At 39.8% G+C, this 11,044-nt stretch overlaps 1 protein-coding gene across 1 annotated transcript; it reads right to left on the bottom strand.

The window, feature by feature from the left end:
• Positions 1-2,643: 2,643 nt before the first annotated feature.
• LOC135500422 (uncharacterized) lies at positions 2,644-9,631 on the bottom strand. The gene is made up of 6 exons (XM_064791881.1): positions 9,523-9,631; positions 9,011-9,025; positions 5,053-5,386; positions 4,034-4,413; positions 3,397-3,562; positions 2,644-3,191 (listed from the first exon to the last, which is right to left on the bottom strand). The coding sequence occupies exons 1-6, from the start codon at positions 9,575-9,577 to the stop codon at positions 3,038-3,040; spliced, it is 1,104 nt and encodes a 367-aa protein (XP_064647951.1). The 5' UTR covers positions 9,578-9,631; the 3' UTR covers positions 2,644-3,037.
• Positions 9,632-11,044: the final 1,413 nt, after the last annotated feature.

The raw sequence follows: 11,044 nt of genomic DNA, 5'->3' as shown, positions 1-11,044 counted from the left end.
ATTCATAGAATCAACATTCATAGTTGGATTTCCTTCACTTTTCTTTGTTTCGAGGGTTTCTCCTTCTACATCCATATTTATTTGACATTAATTACACTGGTAAAACAGGACAAACAATTAACTTAAAATAAAACAAACAAACTCCCAACCATGGAATAGAGTAGGAATTTAATTGTGTCGTGTGAGTCATCAGTCTTACTAGTAACAGTAGTCTTACCAGACTCAGTATTGTGATCAACACTACTAACAGTCTTGTGTTCCTTTAATTCAGTTGACTTCTTAATGATATCATTTGTCTTCACTCTTATTTTCTTAACCCCTGAGCCTTCAATCATTGGAGGAGGCAAAGTCTTTTTATCATAATGTCATTCTTACCAGATTTTAAGTGACTAGGAGCAACTAAGATATTGTTATTGTAATTCTCGAACTTACCAATCTTAAGGATCATGTCAGATCCAATCCCCGGGCTATGACAGTCTCATTTTGTATGAGTGTCAGACAATGCTTTCTGGTACCTGCAATTGAAGTTGGGCTATACACGTGTTGATCAACTGAGTCTTGTAAGGGTTTTAAGAATTGCTTCTGTGCGTCCAATTCATTTCCAAAACTACCTATTATCGACGTTCTTGCTTCAGCCTGTGCTCCTAAAATACAGTAAACATAAGTTCTTATGCTGTCGTTGAGTCTAACAATTCTAGGCTCAGTCAAACTTCTCTTATCCGAGTTTTTCTTATCAGAGCTTCTCTTAATAAACTTAATGAAGTATTTCCAACCATCATCATTCTGAACCATTCTCTCTATCTTAGCGATGTGTAAAGATTCAGCGTAAGGTGTAATGTTTATCAGGCAAAGTATAGTGCTTTCTATGATCTAAGAATCCATTTCCATGAAGAGCACCCCGTAAATATTCTGTTCCTAAACCGTAATTGTCTCCTTTCTCAGTTCTAAAATCAAAGTCTGTAGATACATCAAATTCATTACATAATCTGAAGAATTCTGTTATGCCGTAGTGATTGTTAGCAGAGTTACATGCATCCTCCGTGGGTAGGGTACTTCCATTTGCTTAAGTATCTTCCTAACTTGATAGTAAACATGAAATTGGTAGATGGATTTGACAAGTGAGATTTTAACCTCTGTCACATCCGGTAGTCGAGACAACGTTGTGGCCCAATAAACAGCAAAGTTCACCTGATTCTGATAGTATGTCATATCACACTTAACCAACCACCTATTTACTTCACCCTTTTTCGTAAATGTTAAACCATAGGACATTAGGTTAAAGCACGCATTGATTTTAAACTGATTTTACACACTTTCCGTGCCATACATCATCAGGCACCTGGTTACATCATCGACATGATCGACATTTTAAAACCAACCAGATCATTACGATCTTCCAACTCCGTTGTTTTATCTGTTCCCCGGTCCAAAACAAAGCTGTATGGCGACAGGTCTTTCCGGGTGGCTGGCCCAAAACTGTGGAACTCCATTCCATCTTACTTAAAAGATATTCACGACATAGGACCTTTTAAACGTGCTTTGAAAACTTTTCTTTTAAAGAACACCTATGGTATCTAGTCAATTCTTTAGACATATTCTATTGGACAGTCGCTCTTACTTGTGTTTATATATTTTTTTATCTCCTCATCTAGGCCTACTGTTTTATATAATCTTTTATCATCAATGTTTCTTTTTTTTTCTTTTAAATAATATATACATAATCCTTCAACATTTATGTAAAGTGCTTCGGAGCATGCAATGCATGATCGAAGCACTATAATATCTGGTATTTTATTTATTTATTATTAGGTTTAGAACTTTGATGCCGCTGAAACTCTGTTCTTCTGAAACGAATACTTTCAGAATATCCATTTATTAAACGTGATGTATTCTACTTGAATTCTACTGTGATTTATTCTACTTGAATACACTGTGATTTATTGCACTTGAATTCTACTCTTGCGTTGTGCAAATATATATCATAAAACGTCAACGTTTTTTGTTTTAGCGGAAAATGAAATTAGCTTCCTTATTTTTGCAATTTCTATCATCACAAATCTCCAATTCGCGAAATCCGTAAAATTAAAACGTTCGCGGAAATATAGTCATTTTCAGTTGTAATTTGTACCTCACCTAGCCTCGTCTATGATGACAATACCCAATTAATACCGCAACAGGAAGTTAGTGTCTTTGTGAGATTGTGTACCTACATGTCTCCGAGGCTTCAGATGAATATTAATATTCTAAAATAATGCGCAAACGAAGCCTCGTTTTGAATTCAGCGGTTATGGTGAGGCAACCATAATTTTTGGGTAAATGCAAAATGTGGAAGCCGTCAAAAAGCATTCGAATAAAAAACACATTTTTAGTTGTTGAATTTGAGATATTTTAGAATAGAAATTGATCCCTTACTGTCGGTTTTGATTGTCTCACCAAATCCGCTTCGGTGGAGCTAAAATGTTGGCCAAACCTCGGCTCTGCCTCGGTTGCGAAGGAGATGGTACGCATATCCAGGAACGCACAATATATCTTCTCGTTTCGTCTCGAAGAAATGGCCAAAGATGAGAGAGTCGCCCTCACTCTGCTCGGAGTCGGAGCCGGAGTCACTTGTCAATTATGCACAAAAACTCTTGAATACATACATCATATAAGTTTTTAAATTTTTATTCAATCCATAACGCAAAGAATTTCGATCGTTACATGCCCCTCTCCAGGGGGTCTGGTTTCCTAGGAACATGAAGGCAGATTACACATGCATAATGCTTGAAAATCAATGGAAACACATACACTGGACATTGTGTTATGCTTTAAACAAGATCCCCCCCCCCCCCATATAAGGAAAATGCCTATTTGACCAAAATTTCATTATTTTCATTGGGTTTTTTTTACATGCTTTTGAGAATTCTTTCTCGAGGCTGGTAGCTGTGGTTCCCAATTTTCTGATCTTCTTGTGTAGATGATAGACATATGACCGAGCAGAAGAGTCCATTAGACATATTTTCTAACACAATGCGTATAATTTGCATCAACTTTCCCATTATAGGCCGTGGTTGCGTAGGAGATGATATGTATTTCCACGGACGCACAATATATCGTCTCGTCTCGTCCCGAAGAAATGGCCAAAGATGAGCAAGTCGCCCTCGTTGTTGCAGTAGTTCGCACCGGATTGCCAAGCACAATCTTCATTTGCACTGGAAAAAATAAAAAAATGATTGAAAACAATTGAAAACAATACTTCGTCGTTGACAGCCGATTTTACTATTCTACTATAGTATGTCCACTTACATGATGGCTGTAGATTAAAGCTGGTTAATAGAAAATCAAAAAAAAATTGAATTCAGAAGTTCAATTCGGAAAAAAAAAATAAACGTAATGCTTCACTCAAAAAACCCTTACCCGGATCCCGCTAGACTGCCGGTGAGAACGCAGTTGTCTTGTTCCGGCGTAGTCTTGTGGCAGTAGTGATCAGCCTCCCCATCCCCGTTGAAGTCGATCAAGTGGTATCTTGGCATGTGGCCTAAGGTATTGCCGGGGCAAATCCCATGGCCTTTAATTGTGTGTGCTGAAATCAACGTTTTCCATAATTTTGAGACAAGTCTTGAGTTTAAATTTGTCTTAGACCATTTTCGGAGCAAATGTTCAAACTAATGTGATGGGACTCCTTTTTTGCGGCTCAGGGGCACAGTTTTGTACATGGGAATAAATGTACGCATGTGGTATGATGGTAAATTAACTCGAGTGCAGAGTGGTGCCACCTGTTGGGTCGAAGAAATTTTTTCAGATAAAACAAGAATCCACGATTGATTCATGAACGAACCGCAGATGCAAGAAGCCACCACAATTTCGCGAGGGAACTAGTCGAACACGATAAAGGTCAGGGGTGAAAGGTCAAGTTCAGACGTATTTCCACCACAGTGACGGACAATTTTTGTTTTCCATATGTGAACTGAGGATACTACACATCAGAAAATTCGGGGAGGGGGGCTGCTAATCCTGTCTAATGATATGTAATTAAACACGCCTTAATACTCACCATCCGAGGTATCAAACTGTGTGCTACAGGCGGCGGTCTGGTCGCTGCATTCAATTGATTTGATGATCCAGGTCGTGCCCTGATCATCATGACAAAGTATATCTGAGGATGCGTCGCCATTAGTGTCCGCCACGTAGAGTTTTGACGTTGCGTGGAAACACCAACCAATGGGGGCGTACTGCGTTTGAACAAAGCCATTTTGGGGCAGCTTTGATTTGGCCAACCACTTAGCCCCAGTACCGTTATGATGGCAAAGGAGGTCTGCCTTTCCATCACCATCGAAGTCGGCCACATGGAGTTCTGCATTTGCTAGTATACACCACCCAACAAGAGTTGCTTCTTCGACCGTTGGGTTCGAGTAGGAATTCCCACTTTCGTTCCTACAAGGAAATCGATAGGATTACCATACATTGTTCGCAACTACATAGCCATGGTACTTAAAAAGCAAATGCTCCGGACAAATCACTTCACATCCCCTCAAGCTTTAGTGACGATAATGGTGACGCACTGAAGCACATGTACATACATGTAAGAGCCATGATGATCATGAGCGCTTCAGGATAAAATAATTTTGTGGTCACATCGGCAAACTTCAAATTCGTCTCCTTCGAACAATAATTAAAAGCAGATGCATGTTTCTTCACCGATATCTAGGTAAATAATTCTAAAGCACCTTGGCTAAAATGAATCGTTTTTAAAATGGATTATGTAGAGCCTCGTTTTGACCACATAGGTTAATCCGATGAAATCATTAACTCATGGGTTGGTATAAAATGTTTCAAAATCAGACCCATGGTTGATTATGCCAAAACTAGAGCAAGTTTTTGTTTTAGAACAGAAAGTAATACCCAACTTCACTCTCGGTATTGGTCATCTTGGTCACCAAAACCTCAACTGCCTCCCTGATTAGTTTTGGCCAAGAATTTACATTTAGTTTCAGCCTCGTGCTATTTGGTGCCAATACCTCGACCTCGGTAAAATGGCATATTGTTTTGCTTGTGAAATCAGCAACGACATACCTTAAACGGACATCTTTAGATCCCGTTTGGTAGCTGTGACATAGCAGATCGGCTCTATTATCACCATCAAAATCACCCACAAATACCACCTGCTTAGGTCCTTTGCACCAACCGTTCTCTATGCCCTCAGCAGGGTTACCATCGCTGGAAAAACCGCCTTGTTTGGTATTTAAGGCGACGTGGATGAGACCAGAGCCCTTGTGGCAGACCAGGTCCTCGAAGCCATCGTCATTGACGTCACCTACAGGAACGAGCAAAACGTCTCCGGCATCCTTACAAAAGGTGGCGTTGCAGGCGATAAACGCTTCGGTCGGTTTGCCCTCGAAACCCTTTGCTGAAATAGTCGGATAATATATTTTAGTCTTAAATGATTAGGCAGGAGATCAATGACACAATGGGTGATATGAATAAACCTAGCAAATGCTCTATCTAAAACTCCATGTACCCTTCTTTTACCAGTTTTCGATTAATACGATCCATCTTTTGTTTTTAATGCATCGGAGCGTCTTCCCAACTCCCTCGTCCAAGCGATCTCCTCAGGTGATCTCTGCTTTTTAGGGAGCTGACGCGCGGTCGACTCAGTTCGATTCGATTCATTTCGATTCGGTTCAGAGGCTGTTACATCTTTCTCTTGGGGTGTTGTCTCCTGCAGGTTGTCCGCTCTACTCTGCATTTATTTCCTGTAAATTTAATGGTTGGCTATCTGTGGGAACTGACGATCTGTTGCAGTTGCTAAGTGTAAGCAAACCCGTGGTAGCCACTACCATCAGCCCGCCCGTTTTCAAACTAAGAACACCAGTCCACCGCTCAAACTCATTCATAACGATGTAATCGTTCCTGAGATCCTCGTAGAGATTATCTCTGTCACAATTTGGTAAAAGCCAACCCACTAAGGACGAATAAGCCTTGATGGCCGTTTTGCTAAATGTGTCGTCTACTCTGGAGGCTAAAGTACTCTGATAGATCCTGTGAGAGTTTAAGATGTCTTTTTCTGACATATAGTCAAGGTCGTTAAAAGTGAATTTCCTCCCAGTGAATTCTTTTGGCTTGCCAGTGGCAACTTAACCCTCAAGATCTCCCTTTGCGTGTGTACCTTGTTCGGACAAGACTTGAAATGGAGCGACTGGGTTTTGACTAGCTGCCTGGTACCTAGTCGGATTTAGTTGATATTTAGTTGACTTTCGTTGATTGTTCGTCTGACTGCTAGTCTGACTGCTAGTCGGTATTGAGGCCACTACTCTGCTCATTTAAGAACTAAAAATTATCTTGGAAATTCTAAACGTAAAATCAATTTAGATGACTTATTTTTTTCTTAAGAGATCTGAAATTGCATTCTAAAATACCTTGGTACCGTAAAGTCAACTTTTTAATGAAAAATGCATAAGCCTCGTTCTGAGAGTGGAGTGTTTTGGACACGCAACCAAGATACTCTACCAAAGTTCCCTCGGGTTGCACTAAAATGTGGAAGCCATGCACACGTCACGTCAATGGAATTTCAGCTCACTTCAGAAGTTTGAGGCTCTCAAAACACTGCTTCAAACACAAATCAGCCAAGGAAGCATCAACCACCCTAAGTTTTTTAATGAGCACTACACATATTTGCCGAGAAAAACGCTCCAAATTGCGCATTTGCGCGGATTTTAGCATCACTTGAGCGAGCCGATTCGGACTTCCTATGCGCGCTGTACAAAATGTACATGTCTCATTTTCTGTAACGTTGCCGTAACATAATGTAAACAACGGCGCTACCGGCGCTCTGGGCCGGCGATGGATGGAATTTGCCAAATTCGCACATATTCAAGTTATTTTCGTAGCCTGTCTTTTTAAGTTTGAGGTATTTTAGAATAGAAATTGAACCCTCGGCTTCGGACCTTGGTTGAGTTACCAAGACACTCGAGGGTGGAGCTAAAATACAGTCCAAACCCGAGCCAATCAAAGGGATTTATTTCATGGGATTTCATAGTATGAAACCAGTGTTGTATAGATACTCAGCGAATAAATTACCAATCGTAACCACCGAACCGAGTTTTAGAAATTTATTGATATCTGCCTGGCTGGGATCACCAATTTTCATTTTTAAAAACCTCCTTATCTCAACGCTGTAACCAATCGTCACTCCCGACAAAACAAAACTTCTGTAAATCATATTAACAATATTTTTCTTGTCTATTGTCTCCGTTTATAAACCGCAAATATTAGGTGATGTAATTAGTACTGGTTTCGTGCTTCACCAAATGCAATGCGCCTAACACAACGTTATTAGTGCATGACGCTCATGATTTGAGAAATATGAACATTTAATTGTGCATCTGAGACAATAAAGATATGCATTTTGTATGGACCTTGTGATAGCCAACTGGATTCATCTTTTGTGTTTTGCAGCGCCCTCCAATTGCCATGTAAATTATTATCTTCCGTGGTTCGCAGGTCAATCTGCTCCTGGACTCACTTGGCAAGCGGGGTTGAAATATACAGATATCAATTTCGAATTACTAACTGAAGTTGACTCTTTTCTGTTATTCGAAAAATCATTTCTGGGGTGATGGGAACTAGGTAGTTTAAAGCAGATGATCAACACAAACTTCTGAATGTTGATGCAAATAATCTTTACGGTTGGGCTATGATGCAAATGTTGCCCGAGTCTGATTTCAGAGTTTATGAAGAAATACCCGAAATAACAGAAGATCATATATTGAGTATTTCTGAAAATTCTCCAAGAGGTTTTTATTTTGAAGTCGGCCTTGAGTACCCAGAAAAAAATAAAGTTTAAGTCGGTGAATTTTCCTTACTGCCCGGAATCGTCATTTATCTCCTACGCGGAATTGAGTGATTTCCAGAAGGAGTTGTTGGGGATGAGAAGAGGCCTAATGTTGAGAAATTTATCTTGACCCAGAACCAGGATTCTACAATTTACCTCAAGCAAGGAATGGTGTTGAAAAAAAATTACAAGGGATGGTGGCCAAAACAGACTTTGAGAACGACTTTTTTCTAACTAATAAACAACACTTTCTATGGAAAAATCTGTGAAAACATAAGGAACAGGAAGGATGTTGAGTTGGTGACATTGCCTTGAGGAGACACGCCAATCCTAAGTTCGATTCGGAAATTATATTCGACGAGGATTTGGTTGCAATTCTGATGAGAAAAACAAGTATGGTGTTCAACAAACCAATTTACATTGGGTCTACAGTTCTAGAACTATCTAAATGACTTATGTATAAATTCTACTAAGAAATTTTACAACCACATTTTGTGTGAACAAATTATGGAGTTACTCTATCTCGACACTGGAAGTTTTCTCTTAAAGTTAAAGACTGACGATTTGACAAAGGACCTTACAACTCTGAAGGAACATTTTCGACTTCAGTAATTATCCAAAAGACCACCCTCTGTATGATAAGAGTAAGGCGAAAATCCCAGGATAAAAGGGGTATATCATCATTTTTTGCAATTGATCAGCCGGGGGGGGGGGGCTCAACGCTAATCCCCTTTACTATGATCTTTACGCTTGGTGGATCTCAGCTGTCTAAATTATGTGTGAGGAGATTCTCGTCACCCAGGAGCAAGTTTTAACTGGGAGTCAACCTGCAATTGGCCAATCCCATCCAATGGGAGTGACATTCTCAGTCTACGTAATTAGGATGAGCAAATCGGCTTAGGTGATGGCTAATTCGATTTTGATAATCATACAGTTACCAGGAGGAATTTTAACCACAATTTGTTTCAATCTTGGTCCGTGGATCCATCTTATGACCCCATGCATGTCACATTAAGAAAAGCTCCAAAAGCACTGGAAATCGCGCCAATTTTCGATTGAATGGAACCACTCCCAAGTCGCTCCCAGCTCAAACAAAAAAAGCTAAATCATGAGACGAAACGTTGTTCTCAAAATAGACAGTTGTAATAATAATGCGCCCGATTTTTGTCGGTGGCATGAAGAATAAAATGAATTACTTACCGGCTGGACAATCAGCTGTTGGATGAGATAAAGATGTCCATTATTTCAAAGGATCACACAGTGTTAAAACAACAATCGGGATTTTTTTTCTGTTTTTCTTCTTTAGTTGACATTCAATAGGCTAGTAGGGAAACAATCCATCTTAAATCTTCGCTATCGCCAGAAATCATTCAGGTTTAACCAAGATTAGAAATAAAATAAAGGCTATAGTCTTAATGTAACCCAGAGAATGTCTAACATGGCAGATTGTCGAATATTGCGATTTTCGATTATCCATACTCAAATAGGCCTAACATTGCTTTTCTCAGTAGTTATAGCTGCATCGTATTCTGCTCAGTGCCCTGAGTAGATTACTCCAATTTTTTTGATCGTCTGGGTATGGTAATGCGCAATCAAGGAAGCGGCAGTATCAAGGGGGTAGTGAAATCGAAAGCTACCCGCAGTGAAGACGTATGACCCACAAGTTATCTGCTTAGCATCGCGTATCTAAAAATATATTTGGCATTACTTACCAGCTATGACGGCCGCAAGAACCAAAAACACCAAAGAACCTAACATCAACTTCATCTCGTGGGATTTGGGGCACAATATGAGGTAAACGCTTGAATTGGTATATTTTCGGTCTGTGAGCGGTGATGCTTCACCTGGGTAAATATAGACTGATCGCTCCATCACATCTGTTTGGAATTGCTATTGAACAGAATCAACAAGTACCACTCTTTCAAATTAACCGCTTTATCTTTCGAACATTTCGATTTCCGCGTACACCATTGTGACAGCCCGCACCTCTCCTGAAGTTTGCGTTGAAGCGGTATTCCGACAGATCCACTCGGGAGTATTTACGTTTTCTGTCTCCATCCTTTGGTCACAGCTGTCGGTAAGGGTTATCAAAGTCTCCTTGTGTATGAGTTATCAACTTCAGTTTCAATTCAGTTATGAAATTTGAAATTTGGCCAACCATCTGGGGGAAATATTATATCAAGATGTCTCAATTCGGTTCAGTAGTTTTAGCTACCAAGCCAATAAAGTCCTTTGCAACTACAAATAGTACGGTACAACAGTTTTAAATGTCCCCTGGAAAATGGATTTTATCTACGAAGAAAAAAAAGGTTGTATAACAACCATACCTTCCGTCACCATAAATTGCGGGAAAGACACTTTTTTGGGCGGGGGGGGGGGGGCATTCATTTTCAAACTCAAGTTGACTTCATCCTTGGTTATTCTGAGACGATCCGTGGTGGGTGACACTATGGGTGACACTAGTTCAGGTATTTCGTCTGTCACATTCACAGGGTTAAAGCTGAATCAGCTGAGGAGTTAGCAGATGAGAAGATCCTGCCAAAAGGACGTGTCATGGTTGAGATTATCAATAGCATGAAAAGGAAGGATTATGGTTGAGGTTAGCAATAGCGTGAAAATGAACGGTATATAATGATGATTGAGGGTTGGGGTTAGGGTACCATCAAAGTGGTTCCCCTTCCTCGCCCGTGTTAATGTGTGAAGAATACTAATGGGCTGTACCATCAAGATGGTCTGGGGGTTTAGCTCCATCGCCCCGGGGTAAGCGTCACGTCTCGGAAGGACTTATTGAGTGCCCAATTTTAGTTTGTTATGGGTCATGTATCAACCCCAACTGTAGCTCGCACCACTTAATGGTAATGCAATGTTCAATGAGAAATGCTGCTATCTAGTCAAACCTCTAGTATGAAACCTCAAATATATCATTGTTGGTACATAAAGGGTTAACATTGTACCTATCTAATTCGGATAGATTTATAATCAAATAATTTAATTCGGGTATACATGTACTATAAGAATTTAAAAAACTAACATTTTCATGATTTATGACAAGATACATTGAGCTATTTATAGGGGCTACAAATACCCCGAGGGTACCTTGGTCAGAAAAGTGTCTCTGAAATATTTACTTTTAATAATGACATCAAATTCCCCATAAACATTCTCTACACTCAATACTGATCACCTGAACCAAATATATTAATGCTCTGCAAGTGTGGAAAATTCAGACATATA

The sequence above is a fragment of the Lineus longissimus genome, chromosome 16, assembly GCF_910592395.1.
Source record: "Lineus longissimus chromosome 16, tnLinLong1.2, whole genome shotgun sequence".
Taxonomy (NCBI): Eukaryota; Metazoa; Nemertea; class Pilidiophora; order Heteronemertea; family Lineidae; genus Lineus; species Lineus longissimus.
Note: the sequence above shows the minus strand (reverse complement) of the source record. Positions and strands in the feature narration are given on the sequence as shown.

Coding starts and splice junctions, on each gene's coding strand:
- LOC135500422 (XM_064791881.1), bottom strand. CDS start 9,577: ATGAAGTTGATGTTAGGTTCTTTGGTGTTTTTGGTTCTTGCGGCCGTC. Junction 3,563..4,033: donor ACAGTTTGATACCTCGGATG/GTGAGTATTAAG, acceptor CGTTGATTTCAG/CACACACAATTAAAGGCCAT. Junction 3,192..3,396: donor GGCAGTCTAGCGGGATCCGG/GTAAGGGTTTTT, acceptor TATTTTTTCCAG/TGCAAATGAAGATTGTGCTT.